The sequence below is a fragment of the Rhincodon typus genome, chromosome 29 (assembly GCF_021869965.1).
Source record: "Rhincodon typus isolate 14 chromosome 29, sRhiTyp1.1, whole genome shotgun sequence".
NCBI lineage: Eukaryota > Metazoa > Chordata > Chondrichthyes > Orectolobiformes > Rhincodontidae > Rhincodon > Rhincodon typus.
Window position 1 is genome coordinate 38234908 of NC_063360.1, and position 23469 is coordinate 38258376.

The 23469-nt window shown below is 44.1% G+C and overlaps 2 protein-coding genes across 3 annotated transcripts in view; one reads left to right on the plus strand and one right to left on the minus strand.

Moving 5' to 3' along the window:
* The window catches only part of ssbp4 (single stranded DNA binding protein 4), a 23877-nt gene extending 11251 nt beyond the window's left edge, over nt 1-12626 (plus strand). The window contains exons 8-15 of the mRNA XM_048613951.1: nt 1079-1133; nt 1409-1444; nt 3683-3734; nt 4340-4410; nt 6028-6106; nt 7187-7215; nt 9545-9646; nt 9957-12626. Coding sequence (XP_048469908.1) covers nt 1079-1133; nt 1409-1444; nt 3683-3734; nt 4340-4410; nt 6028-6106; nt 7187-7215; nt 9545-9646; nt 9957-9986 — 454 coding nt within the window. The 3' untranslated portion in view covers nt 9987-12626. The remainder of the gene's footprint in view (nt 1-1078; nt 1134-1408; nt 1445-3682; nt 3735-4339; nt 4411-6027; nt 6107-7186; nt 7216-9544; nt 9647-9956) is intronic.
* A 4600-nt stretch (nt 12627-17226) lies between these two features.
* Nucleotides 17227-23469, minus strand: part of LOC109918612 (inositol-3-phosphate synthase 1-B) — a 22974-nt gene continuing 16731 nt past the window's right edge. For both annotated transcript variants that reach the window (XM_048614140.1, XM_048614141.1), the window contains 6 exons: nt 22403-22552; nt 22009-22224; nt 21021-21185; nt 20027-20140; nt 18112-18329; nt 17227-17764 (listed from right to left, as the gene is read on the minus strand). In XM_048614140.1, coding sequence (XP_048470097.1) covers nt 17593-17764; nt 18112-18329; nt 20027-20140; nt 21021-21185; nt 22009-22224; nt 22403-22552 — 1035 coding nt within the window. In that variant the 3' untranslated portion in view covers nt 17227-17592. The remainder of the gene's footprint in view (nt 17765-18111; nt 18330-20026; nt 20141-21020; nt 21186-22008; nt 22225-22402; nt 22553-23469) is intronic.

Below are 23469 nucleotides of genomic sequence, written 5' to 3' on the forward strand. Positions count from 1 at the left end.
GAGTGCCGCACTGTCGGAGGGTCAGTGCTGAGGGAGCGCCGCACTGTTGGAGGGTCAGTGCTGAGGGAGTGCCGCACTGTTGGAGGGTCAGTGCTGAGGGAGTGCCGCACTGTCGGAGGGTAGGTGCTGAGGGAGCGCTGCACTGTCAGAGGGTCAGCGCTGAGGAAGCCCAGACTTCCATACCCTTTCCGGCAACCCGTTCCTGACAACAATAACCCAGTGCACAGATTGAAAAGGATCCTGCCCTCGGGTTATTGATTACTGATCACGTACCCACTCTCATTGCTCCTCCAGCAAATAATCTTGATGAAATTGATCCATCCTCCTTTTTGAGACCATTCCTAATACAGAGTGCAATCTCATTTATTTTGTTTTGGATTATAAAGAGCTATCCCAGTCATGATGGGTCCAATGGTCTCTTGATGTGATGCAAGTGTTACTTGGTTCTAATGCGAAAGCCAAGAGAAAATGTAATAACTTGCATTCCTATAGCACCTTTCACAACCTTGGAATATTCCAAAGCACTTCATGGCCAAAAAAGTCCTTTTGAAAGTGTCATCACTATCATAACCTGGGAATCATGGCTCAAAGTTTGTGCACAGTGAGATCCCACAAATAGAAATATGGCTGTGACCACATTGTTAGTTTTAGTCTTTTGTTGTTGGCAGGGAAGATGAAAACAAACTTGGGGTTTTGGTGCTTTGTAACAAGGAAGAGAGGGGTTTGAGGGAGAGAGCTCTGAGATGGAGGAGGAGGATGGAAAAGTTGTGACTGAGAGAGAGGGAACCTTATGGTGGATCCCATCACTGTGGATCCCCTCAGAGAGGATCCCCTATCGCAGAATGGATCCCCTCTAACAGTGCAGATCCCCTGTCACTGTGTGGATCCTGTCTCAGTGTGGATCTCCTCTCTCGGAATGGATCCCATCCTGGTGTGGATCCCCTGTCACTGTGGATCCCTTCTCAGTGTGAATCCTCTCACAGTGTGGATCTCCTGTGGTCTGGAACTGGTGAGTTGAGCTGTGGTATGCTCTGGGATTACCTGTGATCTCTGTAACTCGGTTGTGTTTATTTTGCAGGGCTCCAGGGGGAGGAGGAGGACGCTCCTGGCCAAACCCAGTGAACACAAGCTCTGTGAGTAATGGGCGAGCCAACAGCACCTGCTCAGACAGGAAATAAATATTTAACTGCACAGGGACCGTTCCAAGTGTCTCCAACCAGTTAACAATCGGTGGATTTATTCACACAGTTATATTTTTTACCAATTGCCTCCAGCCTCACACTAAAAAATAGCAGATGAGCGTTCAGGATGTGGATAATATTTGAGATTACACACTTTGGCTGTTCTCCTGGACTGACCTGTTACTAAGAATGATCGAACATTAATAATTTCTCTTTCTCTGCCCTAGATTCCATACTCCTCATCATCACCAGGCAGCTATGTGGTGAGTCGATCAACCCGATTTCAAACATACCCCAAATCAACACCTCCTTTCCCCACTCTCCTCCATTCATCCTCCCCTGCCCTCCACTGCTAGGATGGAGGCCAGGTCCCTGCATCCCGCTTCCTCCCACATCTCCCTCCCCACCTCACCACAGACAGCCGTAACCCTCCCTCCCCCTCTCTCTGTCCTTCCCCCTCTCCCTCCTCTCTCCATCTTCCCTACCGCTCCCTCATCCTCATTCTCCCACTCCCAACATCCTCCCCCCCTCCCTCTCCCTCTTCCCTCCCCTTTCCATCTCCCTCTCCCCTCTCTCTCTCTCTCCTTCTCCTTCTCCTCTCCCTCTCCCCTCCCCTCTAACCATCCCTGTCCCTCTTCCTCTCGTCTCTCCTCCCCTCTCCCTCTCCCCTCCCCTCTCCCTCTCCCCTTCCCTCTCTCTCCCCTCCCCCTCTTGCCTCCCCACTCCTTCTCACCCTCCCTCACCCTTTCCCCCTCCCTATCCATCCCCTCTCCCGTGCCTCTCCCCTCTTCCTCTCCCCTTGCCACCTCCCTCTCCTTCTCCCTCTCCCCCTCCCTCTCCCCATCCCTCTCTCCCCTCGCCCCCTTTCCCTCCCATCTCTCACTCCCCTTTCCTCTCCCTCGCCCTCTCACCCATCTCTCTCTCCACCTCCCCTCCCTCTCCCTATCCCTTTCACTCCCTTCTCCCCTCCCCTCTGCCTCTCCCTGCCCCTCCACCTCTCGCTCTCCCCTTCTCTCTCCCCTCTCCTTCTCCGCCTCACCCTCCTTCTCCCTCTCCTGCCCCCTCCCCTCTCCCTGTCCATCTTCCCTCCACCCCTCTCCCTATTCCTCTCCCTCCCTTGTCCTCTCCCCTCCCATCCAGCCATCCCTCTCTCCTTCCCTCTCCCCTCTCCCCCTCACCCTCCTTCTCCCTCTCCATCTCCCTCATCCCCGCTCCTCCCCTCCCCCTCCCCTCTCTCTCCCCTCTCCCTCTCCCACTCTCTCTCCCACTTTATCTCCCTCTCCCCATCCCTCTCCCCCCTCTCTCCCCCTCCTTCCTCTCCCCTTCCCTCTCCCTCTCCCCATCCCCCTCTCTCTCCCATCTCTTTCTTCCTCTTCCCTTCCCTGTCCCTCTCCCCATCCCTCTCCCCTCTCCCCTCTCCCCCTCCCTCTCCCTCTGCCCATCCCTCTCCCCCTCCCTTTCCCTCCTCCTCTCCCTCCCCTATCTCCCTCTTCCTCTTGCTCGTCCTCTCCCCTCTCCCTATCCCTCTCCTCCCTCCCTCTGCCTCTCCCCTTTCCTCTCTCCCCTCCCTGTCCCCCTCTCCTTCCCTTTCCCCCTCCCTCCTAACTCCTGAACCCCCTTTTCCCCTCACTGTCCAGCCACACAAACCGTGTCCCAGACACTGCTCCCCCCCGATAAAACCTGCAGCCATGCCCTCCACCCCCATTCATCTGATTGGACACACCATCCCCACCCACCCACAAAGCACTGTCACCTGCTTTCCAGCTCTGGGTCTCTTTCGAGTCGAGCCCCAGGTAGACAGGGTGATGAAGAAGGCATTTGGTATTCTTGCCTTTATTGGTCAGTGCATTGAGTATAGGAGTTGGGAGGTCATGTTACAGCTGTACAGGACATTGGTTAGGCCCCTGTTGAAATACTGCATTCAATTCTGGTCTCCCTGTAATAGGTTGGATGTTGTGAAACTAGAAAAGGTTTAGAAAAGATTTACAAAGATGTTGCCAGGGTTGGAGGGTTTGAGCTATAGGGAGAGGCTGAATAGGCTGGGGCTATTTTCCCTGGAGCGTCAGAGGCTGAGGGGTGACCTTATGGAGGTTTATAAAGTTATGAGGGGGCATGGATAGGATGAATAGCCAAGGTCTTTCTCCCAGGGTAGGGCAGTCCAAAATTAGAGAGCATAGCTTTAAGGTGAGAGGGGAAATATTTAAAAGGGATCTGAGGGGCAACTTTTTCATGCAGAGGGTGGTGCGTGTATGGAATGAGCTGCCAGAGGAAGTGGTGGAGGCTGGTACAATTATAACATTTAAAAGGCATCTGGATGTGTACATGAATAGGAAGGGTTTAGAGGGATGTGGGTCAAATGCTGGCAAATGGGATGAGATTAATTTAGGATACCTGGTAGACATGGACGAGTTGGATCGAAGGGTCTGCTTCCATGCTGTACAGTTCTATATCTCGATGACTCTATGAGTCTTTTTGGAATAATGTGACATTTCCTCTCTCAGGGAGCCCCCAGCAGTGGCCTGCCAGGAACATCAATCATTCCCAGCCCAGCAGGTAAGAGGCCTGTTTCCAATGATCATTGTAGCCAGAGAGTGAGAGAGAGCACAGTGGGAATGGGAGAATTACATTGGGGTGGTGGGGAGGCAAACAGTGTTTATAATATAAAGCTTCCTCTACACTGTCCCCATCAAACACTCCCAGGACAGGGACAGCACAGGGTTAGATACAGAGTAAAGCTCCCTCCACACTGTCCCCACCAAACACTCCCAGGACAGGGACAGCACGGGGTTAGATACAGAGTAAAGTCTGCACCACACTAACATTTCCCTTCTCAGTCTGTGGCTGTAGGTGAGATTTCAGGTTTTCACTGAGTTTGCCTGATGTTTGTGCGGGTTGACACAAAGACAGTGTAAAGCTGTTTCCCTTTCAGCTGGGGAGGAAGGGTCATGGGGCACTATTAACCCACTGGTCTCAGCTGCATTTGGACCTAGAGGTGTTGGCACTGCTCAGGGAACGCTACCGCTAACAGGGGATCAAGCACAACATACAAATGAAATCATGTTGAACATCCATTTTTCAAAATTCTGACAAGTGTCACTGTTTCACCTCCGTTGTGACCTGTTTCCATTCACCTGCAGCTTCTGTTGTTTTCTTGGTAGACTCCACAAACTCCAGTGAGAACATGTACACGATGATTGCGCCCTTGGGAGCAGCAGGCAGCCGTTCCAGTGTAAGTCTGTGCCAGTGACGGGTCGAGCCGGGGTACAGCTGCCAAATGGTTTAATTGGATCATAAGGCCACATAAATCTTTTCCTCAGCTGTTTGTTGTTGGCCTCAGTACCTCTGGATTAAGGTGAGATGCGGAGGCTGGTTTTGTTAGCCTGGCCTCCTGCTCCTGATGAACTTTCCAGTCTCAGGACAGGTTTGGCTATGATGCACGCTGCAGTTAAATATTCTGCTGACTTTCGCTGACTGCCTTTGCATTTGACACCAATGAGACTGTAACCAGCAAAGATCAGGACGAGGGAACATACTCCCAACCAGTAAATCTCCACTCAGCTCTTGACTAATTGCCTGTAGAAATACTCACCACGATATTGGTATCTCTGCACTTGACTATTCCAGGGTACTCCTGCCTGGTTTCCCAACTGTTACCCTCTGTAATCCTCAGCTCATTCAAAATCCTGTGTATTCTAAATCCCAGTTAGCAATCATTCTGTGGACTTATCACTCCATGGCCCTATACCCTCCTCCAGCTCCAATACACCCTCTATATCTCAGTAGCCTTCTCCAGTCGCTATGCTCCTCCCTATCTCTGTAACCTCCTCCAGCCCTACACCCCTCCCTATTTCTGTAACCTTCTCCAGCCCCTACACTCCCTCCCTATCTCTGTAACCTTCTCCAGCCCCTACACCCCCTCCCTATCTCTGTAACCTCCTCTAGCCTCTACACCCCCTCCCTATCTCTCTAACCTCCTCCGGCCCCTAACCCCCTCCCTATCTCTCTAACCTCCTCCAGCCCCTAACCCCCCTCCCTATCTCTCTAACCTCCTCCGGCCCCTAACCCTCTCCCTATCTCTCTAACCTCCTCCGGCCCCTAACCCCCCTCCCTATCTCTCTAACCTCCTCCAGCCCCTAAACCCCTCCCTATCTAGGTAACCTCCTCTGGCACCCACATCCCTCCCTACACTGATCCAGCACAGATTTTCGTTGCTGAGCCATTTGTGGCCTCACCTACACCTGCCTGGAATTTCCTCCCCAAATCTCTCCACCAGTTGCTTCTCCTGTAAGACAGTCTTTGAAAGTTCTTAATCACCCAAATAGCATCCCTTTCTGTTACTAGGTATCAAATATTACTTAATAATCCTCTTGGGAAGCACTTTGGGACATTTATGACATTAAAGGTGCTACACAAATGCAAATTGTAGTCAGGAGGAAGAATGAAATTGCAATCATCCACTTTGTTAAGATTTGAAGAAATTCCCTTCAGTGTAATTGCTGTAGGAAATGTGTCAGCTAGATCCTACAAACAGTAATATGATAATAACCAGAGAATCTGTTTCTGTGATGTTTATTGGAAAGTAAATACTGGCCCCAGGACTTCAGGGATTAAACAGTGATTTGGGGACAGTTATCATCATCCCACAGTACCACACCAAGTTGCAGTGTAACTGAAGGGCTCAATAGCTGAGAGGTGAGACAGTGTCCAACTGAACACACTGGTCAATGAGTGAATGCTGTAAGATCTAATATTGCAATGACAGGCAACTTGCAGTGGCTCAGAGTGTGAACAAGATCAGCCTCAGGTTTCCCATTCTCATCATCTAATCAAACCTTTTCTCGTTCAGTTCCAGATGGGTCCAGGAGCTGAGGGTTCATTGGCTGGAATGGCAGGCATGGAGCCTCATCATATGAACGGGACACTAGGTAACACCATGTGGCATGGAGTCACATAGAGTTATACAGACTTAGCCTGCAGAAACACAGAGTCATACACACCTTAACCTGGAGTAATACAGACTTTATGATGGTGTACCTTGGTTTCTCTGTCTGAATGAATTTATAATCCTTTTTTGAGAAAGGCAGGATAGAAATCATTCTCCCCCCTGGAAACAGGTATAAACATTCAGCAATAAGTAAGATGCATTTTTCTTTCTAAATGAAATGTCAGTTTTCTTAATAGAACTATGAAGAGCCATTAGCATTTACTACCATAAAGATCAACATTGCTGTGTCTTCAATGTAATCACTGATACATTTAACTGTCTAAAAAAGTGTTGAATGTGTAAACATTGATAATTCAGTGGGGTGTAGGAATGCATTATTGAACCAGATGAGTTTTTACAACTGACAGTGGTCACATGGTTATCATTAGATTTTTATTGAATTTTGACTTCACTAACTGCTGGGTTGGGGTTCGAACCCTTGTCCCCAGGACATGAACCTGGGGTTCTCTGGTTGCTCGTGACATTACCACAACATTACCACTTCAGGAAATGGAAAAATTAAGAAGGATCTCAATAGGATCGACTCTGACAGTTTATTTCCCATGGCTGGGAGGACAGTCTCAGGAGAAGGAGCTGATCATTTCTGACTGAGATGGAGGGAAATCCTTTCACCCACCAGGTGATGAGTCTTTGAAATTCTTTACCCCAGAGTGAAGGGGATGCTGTAATTAGTGAATATGCTTAATGTTGATATGGACAGAATTTTCGCCACTCAGGGAATCAAGGGAAATGGAGAAGATTGGCCATAACCATCTTCAATGTCGAGCGAACTTGACCTGTTCCCGCACTAATTTCTTATCCTAACTTTTTAACAGGAGGTGATCAAACTCTGCATCTTGGGTAACACAGAGTAATTCAACCCTGGACCTGAAGTATAGTAATCTTTAACAAAGACAGAGAATGCTGGAGAAATTCAGCCTGTCTAGCAGCCCCTATGGAGAGGGTTCTTCAGGTCTGCAGTAGGCCTATAGGTGTCTGATTGTCACTTTATCTTTTGCAGGTACTGCTGATATGGATGGGTTGTCAAAGGTAAGTTCAAAGCTGCTGCAGCTCCTGGGTTGTTTATTTCTCTGGCCTGTTATTTTATTGAGTCTACAGCAGTCCATTCGACACAACTGACCTATCCTACATTGACACCAGCCTCCTTCTGCCACACTTCACCTCAACATTTTCTTTCATTCATTCTTGGGATGTCTGCTGTTGATATAATGGAGTCAGGGAGCGTTAACAGATCCCCCCCAGGAATCAGGGGAAAGTTCTCCACTGGTTGGAGTCATACCTGGCACAAGGAAAGGTGGTTATGATTGTTGGTGGTCGGTCTTCTCAGCTCCAGGCTATCTCTGCAGGAGTTCCTCAGGATAGTGTCTGAGGCACAACCATCTTCGGCTGCTTCATCACTACTCAAAACTCCTCAGAACTGAAACAGTCCATGTCCAAATATAGCAAGATCTGAACAATATCCAGGCTTGGGCTGGCAAGTGGCAAGTAACATTCATGCAACACAAGTGCCAGGCATTGATCATTTCCAAGAAGAGAGAATCTAACTGTCTCCCTTTGACGTTCAATGGAATTATCATTGCTGAGTTCTCCACTATCAACATCCTAGGGTTTACCACTGACCAGAAACTCAACTGGACCACCCATATAAATTCTGTGGTTACAGCAGCAGGTCAGAAGCTAGCAATACTGCAGCAAGTAACTCAGTTCCTGACTTCCCAAAGCCTGTCTACCATTTACAAGGCTCAAGTCAGGAGTGTGATGAAATACTCCCCACTTGCCTGGATGAGTGCAGCTCCAACAACACTCAAGAAGTTTGACACCATCCAGGACAAAGCAGCCTGCTTGATAGACACCACATCCACAAATATCAACTCCCTCTACCACCGATGCCCAGTATCAGCAGTGTGTACCATCTACAAGATTCACTGCAGAAATTCAGAGTGTCCTTGGAAAGTGTGTTCCAGACAGACCTCTACCATTTAGAGGGACAAGGGAAGCAGATGCATGCAAACACCACCCCCTGCAAGTTCCCATCCAAGCCATTCATCATTCTGACTTGGAAATAAATCATCGTTCCTTCAGTGTCACTGGGTCAGAAACCTGGAATTCCCTCCCTAAGGACATTGTGGGTCAACCTACAGCACATGGACTGCAGCGGTTCAAGAAGGCAGCTCATCACCACATTCAAGGGGCAACTAGGGATGGGCAATAAATGCTGTGTGTGGAAACTTTGGCAAAATTTGTACGTAGAAATAATGATAGTGATAATGATTAGTGGTGCCATATTTAGTGATGTGGGTTGAAGGATAAATATCCAGATCACCAGGAAATCCCCCAAGATCTTCTTCAAAATAATAGCCATAGGATCCTTTGTTCCCATCCGAGCAGGCCAATGTGCTGCATCCAAAAACAACATTGTAGACAGTGCAGCATTCCTTCAGCACTGTACTGGGAACCTCAGCTTTGATTACAGGCTTTCCTGTCTGTATGAGGCAGGTTACAGCCCCAGGATCCACATTTGCACCAGAAGTTGGGCTGTAGCACTCCTCAGGCTCAGCTGGGAGCTCGGTTTGAAACAACGACCAGTCAGAGAGAGTGTTTCTGTCATATCTGTGCCATAAAGACCCCCGAATCTTGATCTGTCTGCAAGTAAGCACAGGCAGCAGTGAATTGATCAGTGAATTGAGAGGTGACCTTATAGAGGTTTATAAAATCATGAGAGTGTAGATAGGGTTAATGGTAGATGTCTTTTCCCTAGGTTGGGGGATTTCAAGACTGGGGGTATATTTTTAAGGTGAGAGGCGAGAGATTTAAAAAAGACAAGGGGCAATTTTATTTACACAGAGGTGATTTGCATGTGGAATGAACTTGCTGAGGAAGTGGTGGATGCGGATACAATTACTATGTTTAAAAGACACTTGGATAAGTACATGAATAGGAACAGCTTGGAGGGATATGGGCCAGGAACAGGCAAGTGGGACTAGTTTAGTTGGGGATTATGTTCAGCATCGACTGGTTGGACCAAAGGGCCTGTTTCCATGCTGTATGACTCTGTGACAGACGTACATTTAAAAGCATGTGTCAAACTCATATTCAGTCTCCATCTAGTGCCTGCTTGCTGCCATGTTTTCAGTTTCCTGTATCAGTTCCTAATGTTAGTTTGGAATCATGCTGGATTAATTCTTCTTGTTTTTTCATGTACACATGGAGTTTACTATGGAGATTAAGAGGGGTGGTATTTGATGGAAAGGTTAGGGGCTAGGGGTGTGGTAATACTGTGAACCTTGTGAATGAATTATCACAACTCCTTGGATGTTAGTACATCAATGATCAATGCTCCTCATCCTTGTCATTTTAGAATTCACCAAACAATATGACTGGGATGAGCAATCCCCCGGAAACACCTCGTGATGATGGCGAGCTGGCAGGAAACTTTTTAAACCCATTCCAAAATGAAAGTGTAAGTTGGCTACAGCTCTCTCACCCCTCCCTCTTATGGCTGTTTTCATCGAATTAATACAAACTCTCCCAGCCTCGGTCAATGTTGCTGGATGAAACTACCAGTCATACATTTCATTGACGACCTTCTCTTGCATCAACTTTTGAGGGTGGTCTCTTGGTATCTGAAAATGGAAAAAAAAATTGGAGGGCTACAGAATAAGAGGGAAGTGGAAATAATTGGGCAACTCTTTCAAAGGCTGGTTTGTGTTCAGTGGGCTGAATAGCCTCCTCTGTGATAACCTTTCATGTGCTGTGCTTTCATTTTGCAGTACTCTCCCAGGATGACAATGAGCGTGTGACTGAATCCTCAAAACCCCCTCACCAGTCATCATGCAACCCAGCCGGAAATGAAAAGATCATATTCACATGGGAGGCCAGTCCCATTCAAAATAAATCATATTTAATGGACAAAGACCAGACTCCAAGGTGGTGGTGAATCCTCAGGGATTACATTGGGACAAGCTGCTTATGGAGCCCTGAGGTTTTCTGGAGGAACTGAAGAGGTCACCTTACCCACCAGGGGGATGGATGGGGGCAAGGACCAAAGGAGGAGGGTGACAGAGTGAAAGAACAGTGCAGCATGATCAGACATTTTGCTGTCTTAAGATGTTTTTTGTATCAAAGGTATGTCCATTCAGACAACAAAGAAACAAGATTGACCAGCCTTGAGCAAGGATACTGTGTGAATATTTCAGCTGCTAAGCGATGTTTGATCAAACCACACCATCCTTCCTGCAACTCAGTGATACCAAAGTGGCGACCTTTTAAAGAAGGTGGATTGGTGAGGTTGGTGGGGGGAATTGTACTGACAGCTAATGAGCTGATTATTTTTCCCTCCAGCTCAATGATGCCTATGGGTGGGGCCTGTATTTGCTCAGCTCACTGACACTGACTGGGCCCAACTATTAAATCGCAAAGTGCATTCAGTCTGTTTACCTGTATGTAACAGGCTCTTGCAATAGCAAGGGGATAACAAGTAGTGTGCTGGTATTGGCTGAATTGATAGTGTTGGACAGGGCACTGAGAGAACGATCTTCTCTTGTGCTGAGTCCTTGGGATCTTTAAAATCTATCAAAGACACAACACTGTGTGATACAGAGCAGCCTGACATTGTAGCCAATGACTTTGATTAATAACACAAGTCCATTGCAAGGGGAAACCTAACCTTTTGACCTTGGAAGGAGGTTATTGCAGGGCTTCATTGAGTTGTACAGGAGTGTGAGTAAATTGTTAATTCAGGGATGCTTCCACTAAAAGGTCACATGGTCAAAGTAGGAAAAGGACAATTAATTTCAAATCATGCAGAGTTAAAAGGAAAACCTTTGAAGAATCGGATGAAGTGATGAGAGATTGTGCACTACTAGGTATTTCTACTTGGATGATCCGTGTTTCTCCTATGTCTGGTTTCCCAAAACTGACCATTTTCCCAGAGAAGACAACAGTTTCCTCAGATTATGCCAGATAACAGAAACTTGCCAATGAATTGATATTACATCTAATGGAAGTTAATTCTTCCTCTAATCCCCTCATGTGACAGTTACTTCTAATCTAATTCTTGTGAATGAAGCTGATCACACTTCTGAATTATTTTTCAGACTTTTCACTATTTAATGCAGCATTCTGCCAAAGGGATCAGATCAACTACTGATCATCAGTTCCTTGGTCTGCACTCAGGGCTGTCATCCAGTCTTAGAAATTGTTGTTCTCTCTCACTGTTTCTCCCCCTGGCTCTCCAACTTGTGTGCAAGTTTTCACACACTTGAAACAATTAAGTTCTCACGTTTCCGCTCAAGCATTTGCAGTCCCTCTTGCACATCACATGTCTTTCTCCTCTGAAAGCTGGGCAAACACTGTCCAATGTGTGCTGAAATTCAAGTCCTACCTTCAAGCTCCCCTAAATGCAATTGGTTGCTGTTTTCACATTTGATTGGCCAGTTCTCAGGCTCTGATACTGCAGTAGTTGGAATTTCAGTCCTGGAAAGGTCTGCCTCACGTTCTCCCACACCCAGAGCACATGTTGCAGTGGTAATACCGTTGTCTGTCTACCTGGCCAAGTGAGGTTACTAAGAGGTGATGGGAGTGTTGCATATCGATAATACATTAACAAGCAATGGTGCTGAGTGAATATTGCACTGAGAAACCATCCCTCATATCTTGAATGAGCGGGCTCCAGCGTGAACACACTCCCGAAGTGTTACTAAGACAAAGGCCCAGAGTGTAACTAGCACAAAGGGATCATAGAGCTGTAATTGCTGGATACATTGGACTGCTTCAGCTTGCTTCAACACAAAAGGTCAAGGGAGAAGGAGATGCTTTAAATCAGCCAGGGATTCCCACCAGACCCCCAAACCCCTGCCCCATTGATCACTATACAGTAGTTGTGAGAGTGTTAAGGTGGAGACAGAAATCAAGCTGCAGGACATACATGATCACAAATGATATCACAGTAAATTTCTAATCCTCCTTTCTAGATTCAATGTGAAATATGTGGCGAGTTACTGCTGGAAGCCCAATATCCATGTACCCCAAACAGACAAGTGTTAGGGAAAATATGTAGGGTGCTCCTCAGACAAGATCACTCAAACTTTTGTATCATGACTATGGAAGATACAAAGTCCGCCACTTGACACAAAAGACCTCAGTCACATTCTGATATTTTATTTGATATATCTGTTTTAAATGTTATAACACTGTACAGCCCCAAATTTCTGCTGTCCACCAACTGATGTATAACTGTATTAAACTATACGTTACATCCTGACAGTATCGAACACAAAAGTTGACTCCTGCCCAAGACAGTTTGCTGATCCCAATCCCATGGACCACGGTTTGCCAGTCAATCTATGTAGTATACAGTCACCTGTGTTCTCTATATATTGTAAAGATTCTTTGGATGATCAGTTGCATATTAAACTGCATCAATAAATGTCATAGACTCATTTCTTATTCAAAATGTAGCTTTCTTTCAAACAGGCAAAACAGGTCACACAATTCATTAAAATGATAGCAGTCTTTCTCTAGATGAGCCCCTAGCATCCATTCATTCCAACTTGGTTGCGTATCTATACTCATCCCAGTCTACTCTCCACAACCTTATTAACCCATGCTCCCAATTCCACCTCAGTCCATAACAGCCCATCCAGTCCTACCTTTCACTCATCTGCTCAATCATGTCATTCCTTGCCATGACCACTACAGTGTCAGTCTCAGAGGACAAGGAAGTGGGGAAGCAGCACAAAGACTGGGAAGATCTCTTCCTGCTTTAGAGAGAAAAATTTAGGTAATGCTTTCAAATTAACAGTGATGAGGCATGGTCCATTGTTTAGCAAGGACTGACAACACCTCCTCCATAATAATCCTTAACACCAGTGCCTGCAAGGCTGCATACACAGCCTTTTACTATCCTCCTTATTCACTCATGACTGTGTAACCAAGTTCAACTCTTAGAAATTTGCTGATACCCCTCTTATGGATCGGATCACAATGTCAAGACAGCATACGAAGGAGATAGTAGAAACTGCAGATGCTGGAGAATCTGAGATAACAAGGTGTAGAGCTGGATGAACACAGCAGGCCAAGCAGCATCAGAGGAGCAGGAAAGCTGACGTTTCGGGCCTAGACCTTTCTTCAGAAAGCATTTCTGAAGAAGGGTCTAGGCCCGAAACGTCAGCTTTCCTACTCCTCTGATGCTGCTTGGCCTGCTGTGTTCATCCAGCTCTACACCTTGTTATCACAGCATACGAAGGAGACAGACAGCTTAGCAGCATGGTGTAAAGACAAAATCTTCCCCTCAATGTCAGCAAAACAAAGGAACTTGTCATGGACTTCAGCAAGCAGAGTCAAGGACACGGCCATGCCTGCAATGATGTTGAGGTGGAGGTAGTCAAGAGCTTCAAAGTTGCTAAGAGTAATTATCACCAAAGATCTATCCTAGTCCATCCACAAAGCTACTGCCAAGGCATACAAACACCTCTACTTCCTCAAAAGTCTAAAGAAATTCAGGATATCCACAAATGAGTCTTACCAATCTTTCTTAAAAAAAAGAGATGCACCATAGCCTCCTACCCGGATGCATCACAGCCTGGTGTGGCAACTGCTCCGACCAAGATCGCAAGAAATTAGAGTCGTGAACACAGTCCAGTCCATCACAAAAATCAGCCTTCCTTCCATTAGTTTCATCTACACTTCCTGCTGCTTCAGGAAAGTAACTAACATAATGAGATTCCTCCTCCACCCCAGATATACTCCAACATCATCCATCAGACAGAAGATGCAAAAGTTTGCAAACACATACCAACTTTTCCCCTGTTATTAGACTTATGAACAGACATTTCATATACTGGAGTTGCTCTTTCTCTACACCTTCTCTGTAGCTGCAACACCATATTCTGCATTGTTACTACCAGATGTACTAATGTAAAGATAATGATTTGTTTGGCTATGCTAAATGATGCTTTTCACTATCTTAATACATGTGAAAACAATAAATCAAATCCCAGTACAATAGTTATGTAGGATTAGACATATATAGTGCCCCAGAGGCAGAAGCAATTAGAGAGGATGAGACACGATATATTGAAACAATAAACTAAAGAAGTCGTGAGGGAACAGTCAATAATTTAACTTTTGTACAGATTCTTGGATGCTTATAGAAAAGGTCTTTCAATGATACTTGCTCCTCTCCTGCATTAAAAATGTGCCTTTGACATAAGTTGCTGCTTTCAAAAAGCACATAAAGAGCAACATCAGGAAAAACCATCTCTCAGCGATTGCTCAACTCAGAGCACTCACACCTTTGAGAAAGTTGAAGTTTCAAACTCCACACCAGAGCCTTGAATATACACACACACACACCTAGGCCCAGCTCAGTGAGTGACTGTTTGCACCACCCTTGTGATCATCAAAACCAGCCTAGGCTGTAATAATACTCCCTAAATCAGGGGTGATTCTGAACGCTGATCCTACAAGTGCTGATTCAGAATTAACTGCTCACAAAACTCAGGCAGTTGGAAAAACTTTAAAAGTGTCACTTTGTTACAGTAAAAGGGTGCTATTGAAGTAATAAGGAGGCAGGGGAAAGTGTTGTGTATTCTAAAAGGCATTAGGGTGGACAAGTCCCCAGGTCCGGATGGGATCTATCCCAGGTTACTGAGGGAAGCAAGAGAGGAAATAGCTGGGGCCTTAACAGATATCTTTGCAGCATCCTTGAGCATGGGTGAGGTCCCGGAGGACTGGAGAATTGCTAATGTTGTCCCCTTGTTTAAGAAGGGTAGCAAGGATAATCCAGGTAATTATAGACCAGTGAGCCTGACGGCAGTGGTGGGGAAGCTACTGGAGAAGATACTGAGGGATAGGATCTATTTACATTTGGAAGAAAATGGGCTCATTAGTGATAGGCAGCATGGTTTTGTGCAGGGAAAGTCATGTCTTACCAACTTGATAGAATTCTTTGAGGAAGTGATAAAGTTGATAGATGAGGGAAGGGCTGTAGATGTCATTTACATGGACTTCAGTAAGGCGTTTGATAAAGTTCCCCATGGTAGGCTGATGGAGAAAGTGAAGTCGCATGGGGTACAGGGTGTACTAGCTAGATGCAGAGAACTGGCTAGGCAAAGGAGACAGAGTTGAAGTGGAAGGGAGTTTCTCAAAATGGAGAACTGTGACCAGTGGTGTTCTACAGGGATCTGTGTTGGGACCACAGTTGTTTGTGATATACATAAATGATCTGGAAGAAGGTATAGATGGTCTGATTAGCAAGTTTGCAGATGACATGAAGATTGGTGGAGTAGCAGATAGTGAAGGGGACTGCCGGAGAATGCAGCAGAATATAGATAGCTTGGAGAGTTGGGCGGAGAAATGGCAGATGGAGTTCAGTCCAGGCAAATGCAAGGTGATGCATTTTGGAAGATCCAATTCAACAGCAAACTATGCAGTAAATGGAAAAGCCCTGGGGAAAATTGATGCATAGAGAGATCTGGGTGTTCAGGTCCATTGTACCCTGAAGGTGGCAACGCAGGTCGATAGAGTGGTCAAGAAGGCATACAGCATGCTTTCATTCATCAGATGGGCTAGAGAGTACAAGAGTTGGCAGGTCATGTTGCAGTTGTATAGGACTTTGGTTTGACCACATTTGGAATATTGCGTACAGTTCTGGTCGCCATATTACCAAAAGGATGTGGATGCTTTGGAGATGGTGCAGAGGTTCACCAGGATGTTGCCTGGTATGGAGGGCGCTATCTATGAAGAGAGGTCGAGTAGATTAGGATTATTTACATTAGAAAGACATAGGTTGAGGGGGGAAACCTGATTGAGGTCTACAAAATCATGAGGTATAGACAGGGTGGATAGCAAGAAGCTTTTCTCCACCACCAAGCCCCCCCCCCCCCCCCCCCCCAAGAGTTGGGGACTCAATTACTAGGGGTCACGATTTCAAGGTGAGAGGGGAAAAGTTTAAGGGAGATATGTGTGGAAAGTTCTTTTACACAGAGGGTAGTGGGTGCCTGGAACGTGTTGCCAGCAGAGGTGGGCACAATAGCGTCATTTAAGATGTATCCAGACAGATATATGAATGGGCAGGGAGCAGAGGGATACAGATCCTTGGAAAATAAGCGACAGGTTTAGATAGAGGATCTGGATCGGCGCAGGCTTGGAGGGCCAAAGGGCCTTTTCCTGTGCTGTAATTTTCTTTGTTCTTTATGCAGAAGGTAACCCATTACCCTGGGAGCATGCATTGAGAAATACAGAGGAAACTCTGCTCAAGGCCAGTAGACATTAGTGCTGCTTCCCATGGCAGTGACTGAGAATGCTTTAAATAGGAAGTTATTTCCAGCCAAACAATCCATAGCTGGGTGAAGTAATTACAAACATCTGACCTTTCACTGACTATAAATCAATGCCAGATAATGTGCAGATCATTTTAAAAACCAGATGGTAACCATCACCTGGTTATGTTTAGGAAACATTGTTCAGCAAGGTCAAGTTGGACTGAAGGGTCTGTTTCTGCACTGTATGATTCTAACCCAGAAGACACAAGTAAGTATAGAACATCGTTAAAGATAGACTAAATGCACACCTGGGCTTTTTTTTGGAAAAAGGAGAGTTTGAAAGACATGGTAAAAAAAGGATTGAGATCTTCAAGAAAATATTGAATTTTGGATCCAGCTGCTATTGGTGGAATGAAGAAAAGGAGGATGCAAAAGAAAGAAAAAAAATTGGTTACTGCATTTTTCTCCACCTGTGGCAACAGTATTCAAATCAATGTAAAACGCTTTGGTATGCTGAAAGGCTGTGGAAAGCACAATAAAAGCCTCAACTTGCATTTTCTGAAAAAAAAAGGAATTCAATGACTTTTCTTGAAAAGGGTGACAAGGCATCAGGTTGCATGTAAAGAAATCAAATCTATCTTATTCAAGATAGATGGGTTTAACAATGAGGGATTATGGAGAAACTGCCGCAGGGTGGCTCTCAGAACATCCACTTACAATCACAACTCTGACTAACCAAACAAAAAAGCAAAAACAAAAATCAAAATGGACATCATTTGATGATGAAGATCAAAAGTTTTATTTTCAAGTTCCAACATCTGGTTACAGGTCAATGCTCTAAGCAGGGAGTAAGTTGCCCACTTATCACTAACAAGATTATCAATACTTGCAAAACAAAGAACTACTTAAAACATTCTGGACAGTTTAATATCTAGCTTTGCAACAGTTGATAAAAGTCATTTCCAGCATTGCTATTAGACAACAAACAGGTGAAGTGCAACAAACTTTCAATATAACGTTTGACAGATTAAACAAGAATATTCATATCCAGAATATCTTGGGAGATCAAAATCCAACAAGTAACCCTGAGTTTCAACTATATTACTACACCATCATCTACCAGTAATAAAAAGTTGAAAATTTAGTGAACATATCCATTGGTGTGACCGTTTAAAATGTGGTTCTTGCTCAGGATATTGAGTTTCTCATTTATGCAAGGTATAGGTTGAGCTACATAACCGTCAGTCATAAAGCTCCTTTGCATCTTGTGTTCCAGTAACATATGGTTTTGAGGAGGAAGAGCCAAACAAGCCCTAAAAAAAAGAGAAAACAAACCATGGTTATATTGGTGACCAGTCAATTTAGACAATGCTACTGACTAACCACTACTAGTGCTGTACCAAATACAGCAGATCCACCTACAGTTTGCACACAATGTAGATATTGGGACATTGACCTCCATAATGTTCAGACACAACACTGAGCAAGGTGATGAATCATTTGTTACAGCTATTAATTTAATTGATTGATATGCCAGCTTTATTTCTAAGGAAATAATGCAAGGGATAGATGACCTTTGCATCCTAAATTCATCACTCCATTTTTCAATCCCCTCAATTACTGTCCCTACAAGCTTTACTGGAGTGGTACAGTGCATTACCTCAGAATATTTTCAATGCAAGTCCTTTGTCTGAAAAGAGAGTTGACAATTGGACTTCCATCTGGAACCAATGGAGCTTTGCAGAGGTAGCTGAGGATGGAGAGGACACTATGGAATGTTTGGAATTCTAGATCCAATTCTGTTTTGAATGTTATCCTTTGGCACAGTTCAGTCAGGATCACAAGGTCCAGAATAAGAGGACTAGCCAGCAAGGAATCCTAGAAAAAGAATGAATGTTTCAACAGAGGTTGCTTTAGTAGGTACTCCATTTAATAGATATATAAAATCAGAGCAAGAGACAAAAATTATTAAGTTAGAGAAAAAGTATTTATTGATTATGAGTCTTTGTATAAAAACATGAAGCTGGAAATCTGCAACATTGTGCTGCAGAAACTCAACAGGTCTGGCAGCATCTGTAGAGGGAGAAACAGAATTAACCTCAAGTTCAGTCACCCATTGTCAGAAGTGCATGTATAATCTGTTCAATAGAGAGGTCCTACAATCGTTCATATCTAACTCAAATCATATAGGGTCTCAAATATAGATTTTTCCAAACCTAAAAGAGCAGCAGCAGAAAACAGGACCAGAAGGAATTGTCTTTTACTCAAGACACAAAAGTAGAGTCAGAACTGGAGTTAGGTAATTAGAAGTATCACTGAACACACAATGCACATCCCAGAATACTGCAGGTGTTTGGAGAAAGATAGAAAATAGGTGCAGGATTAGGCCATTCAGGCCTTGATATCTGTGCCAACTGAAATTACACTAAAAACTTCAAAAGAAAGATCAATCACCTTGTAGACTAGGTTTCCAAGAATAACAGAATTCAGGATTTGCTAATTTCTAAAATATTCAATGACAAAAGGAAACTCCACTTCACTAACTGAAATATTTGAAGGAAAGGGCTAAATGCAATAACCCAGCAGATATAATATCCATTGTATTAAAAACTTTAGTAGTAATACACATCTATTAAAAGAAAAATTCACTGTAGTCACAAGAGGACAGTCTACAGTTAGAAAGAAATAAAAAAAAAGACAAGAACTGCTTTCTGGATTGAAACAGTACATAGTTAATGCAAGACATATTGGAGAAACAGCAGAGGGGGCCCATAATTTAATTGCTATATTTACATGTGCATTATGTATCACAAATTCACACATGCATATAATGGTCTAGGCAGAGACAGGAAAACAGGTCCTCACTCTTTCCCTCTTTTTCTCCTTCCCACAACCCCCATCCATAAATGGATCCCAGATGAAGTCATACATAAATTTTCACAATGATGTACAGGATCTGGAATTGTGCATACGAGCACTTCCAGATTAGCATATATGCACAGCTGTGGATGCCAGCAAACAGCCTAATTTAAATGAAAAAAATATGAACAAAGATGCAGATATTAGATTGGCATTAAAAATGCCTTAAAGGCCTGGATTAGAGTACAAAGAGAGAGTGCATCAAATAAAATACAGTTCAATTTAGAGACATATAAAACACACTCACATAGTAAAATGAGTAGTGAGCAGAATTTAGGATTAGCGTATACTGCAACAGCTGAATAGTAAATTAGACATAGGCCAGCTGACCTCCTGCAATTCAGTTTGAAGCTCTATTCCTCGTTCTTTTTCTCCTGTATTTTTTGTACAGGGCATTTTGCTGCTCAAATAAAGTATAACGTTGCCATTGTGTGGAAATGTTACTTAAACTTTAAAAAGAAAGATCAAGCATCAAATGCACGATTAACAGATAATTGAACAAAATGAAACAACTAAGCATCTCTGGTGTTATAAAAATATTACAATACTTCTCATTCACTCTTTGCCCATCCCTTTAATGTTCACATAATCCTGCTCCAAGCTCACTCCTAAATATCTTAATATTCACCAATATGGAACTGAAATTTGGCACATACCTCACAGGTGTTGTGTAGGACAATGGTATTAGTGCCACCCATCATAATTTCTGACGTATATTCATCCATAGCCCGCTTACTATCTCCAACATATGGAACATACTTAATTACAACCTAAAGCAAGCACAAATCAAAGGACATGAGTAAAAAGAGACATTTAACACTATAGCATGTTTCATCAACTCTTCCAGTTTATTACTTTCTAATCCAGTTAACATAGGATAGCCAGGGTGATACAACCCCAATCAGGATACTGGTATTAATGCTGCACTGCAACCAAATCCATCATAATCCTCAAAAACATCCAACCACCCCTCAAACGTATCCATTCTGCTTTAAAACAGCCCAAGGCAGAATTCCACATTCTCACCATTCTTCAGAGTTTTCCAGAATTCCCTATGGTATATTTTGAAAACTATTAAATTCAAAGCTTTTCCCCACAAAAGATATGCTTTGTATTCAATGTATCATTTGAAGCATTTGTGTGAATTCACCATAATACCCAATGAGTCTACATTTAGGACCTCACATCCCAGAGTTTCATACTTCTCAAACCATATCTGACTAGCCCATAGCCATTGATAAAAAATATATACAAGGAGTCTCATCTAAGCTGAGCATCAATAGATCTGGAACTGTCCTCAAGCAGCTTCACTGAAGATGGTTTGAAATGTTGCTATTTCTGAGGTTCATGAGTAAACAGCCATAAATCACATGCAGATTTAATTAACAAGTATCAGCAAGATCCTGAACCCTGAAGAGCCCAACTACAATATAATAGCCATGTTTGGAGAAGTCAGATGAAATTGCAATGGTCATCACAAAATAATAGGGACCAATACATGAATTGTGATACAAAAAGATTCTGCCTTAGTAAAGCAATATGCAAGGCATGCAAACTTTTCAATTCAACTGTGTAAACAGCCTGATACAGATTATTCAAGTCTGACTTGGTACAAATTTGCAAAAGTAAGCCCCTCTCTCCAGTACTTACACAATGATCTGGTTTCTCAGATGGTTTGTATAAAATGGGATTAGATTGAACCATGTCATCCACTACATTACTCTTTGAGATCTCTTTTGATCGGAACTGCTCTGGTGCAGACAGATTCTTCCCATCGTTGTTGCCCAAGTGATTATAACTGACAATTGAGACAGTCTGCAAGGAGAGGAAGGAAATGTACAGCATTACTTAGTCCTTTCACGTTAAGGAGTCAGCCTTTAAATCTCAACTCCTCAATAACATGATATTATTTCTTGGGCCATTATCTTCCACAAATTAGTTGTTGCAATGAGCACAGCATAAACTGGCAAGCAAAGAAGCTGGCTGCAAGCAACCTACTATTTTAAGCAGCTTGCCATAGTTAATTACAGAAACTACATATTTTGACACCACGCTAAAAAAGGGCCTCTAAGCAGATGAAATAATTGGACAATCTAAGTGAAACTTCAAACCTCCAATGGTCTGAACCGTAAATGCTCCTGTAATGACAAACTATAAAATAGTTTTAATGAGACTAGAAGTGCAAGATTTAGTTTTAAAATCAGGTTCTTCAATAGTCACGGCTCAAACAATTTATTTTCCACAGCTAAGATTCCAGAATTTTAAAAAGTCATCACTAGTCATCAACATCTGGGTTAATTGCCCTGCTTTCAAACTTTGAATTTTTTTTTTTTTTTTTTTTAAAAAAAGAAAGGAGAAACTGACTCTTGGGCCACAGTTCTGTAAGCATTGTGAGCCAATGGCATCTTCTCCTTCCATACTGTCACAGTAGTAATAGACCATGCCATATCCTGCCTTCACTAAACACATTTACCAACCACTCCAGGCTGGGAAAGGGCAACAGTTTAATTCCAAGAGTACCAAAAAAAATTCTGCCTGCTCAAGAACAGTCAATTCAGTGCCAGCCAGGGATCAGATTTAATATATTCTAAACTCAGTACAAAATTCTACAGATGCTTGACAAACTTGAGTTTCTCACCTTCAGACCAGCACTGACTAAGAAATCTACTAGCACAGATTTCATCTTCGTCTGTCCAGATTTGAAGTCATCGCCACCAATAAACACTTTACGTTTAATAGCAAGATCAACTACTCCTGGCACAAAGGTGTTCTGTGGAGATCCATTGATGTAGGCACAGCCTTCCAAAATGCTAGCCACAGCAAACATTGATGATGGTGATATCTCCATACCAAACTGCAATGGAATAGGTCAAGAAAGTTAAACCATTAGGATCAAAGTTATAAGTTTGTATTTCATAGGACATGATTACCAGCTGGGTGGCAAGATGGTCAAAATTTGATGTATATCTTTTTTTGGGACAGGACAGATATTTATCTATTTGACAAATTGCTCCAAGGATGTGGCATATCACCTCAATTGTTTTCATGAGATTTTCTGCTGTGTCATTTACACCAGGTATGACATCACAAAAACGCTCAGTATTTGCTGTCCACAAAACAATCACTTTGTCAACTCCACTCTTTGCTTTAAAGTCCCGGATGTCCTTTCTAATTTGCTCAACCTACAAAAGAAACAAAAAACAACTCAAGCAAAATTTATAATACACAAATTTGGTAACAAGAATTGTTCTTAAAAGACCCCTCAAGAACAAATGGTCTGCTCCTGGGGTGTAGATCAAAGTTTCCACACTTATACACACTCACCCACCCATAATAGCCTACACCACCTCTTCAGGAAGGGAGCACCTTCAAGAGAAGAATGACGCACTGACCTCTACATCGCCGAGGCCGGACGCCAACTCTCCGACACCTCCTCCTACCGCCCCCTTGATCATGACCCCACCCCTGAGCACCAAACCATCATCTCGCAAACCATCCACAACCTCATCACGTCAGGTGACCTCCCACCCACGGCCTCCAACCTCATCGTTCCCCAACCTCGCACTGCCCGCTTCTATCTCCTTCCCAAAATCCACAAACCTGAATGCCCTGGTCGACCCATTGTCTCCGCCTGCTCCTGCCCCACCGAACTGATCTCCAACTATCTCGACTCCATTTTCTCCCCCTTGGTCCAGGAACTCCCTACCTATGTCCGTGACACCACCCACGCCCTCCACCTCCTCCAGAACTTCCAATTCCCCGGTCCCCAACACCTCATCTTTACCATGGACGTCCAGTCCCTCTACACCTGCATTCCCCATGCAGATGGCCTTAAGGCCCTCCGCTTCTTCCTGTCCCGCAAGCCCGACCAGTCCCCCTCCACTGACACCCTCATCCGCTTAGCCGAACTCGTCCTCACACTCAACAACTTCTCTTTCAATTCCTCCCACTTCCTACAGACAAAGGGGGTAGCCATGGGTACCCGCATGGGCCCAAGCTACGCCTGTCTCTTTGTAGGTTACGTGGAACAATCCCTCTTCCGTACCTACACCGGCCCTAAACCCCACCTCTTCCTCCGTTACATTGATGACTGTATCGG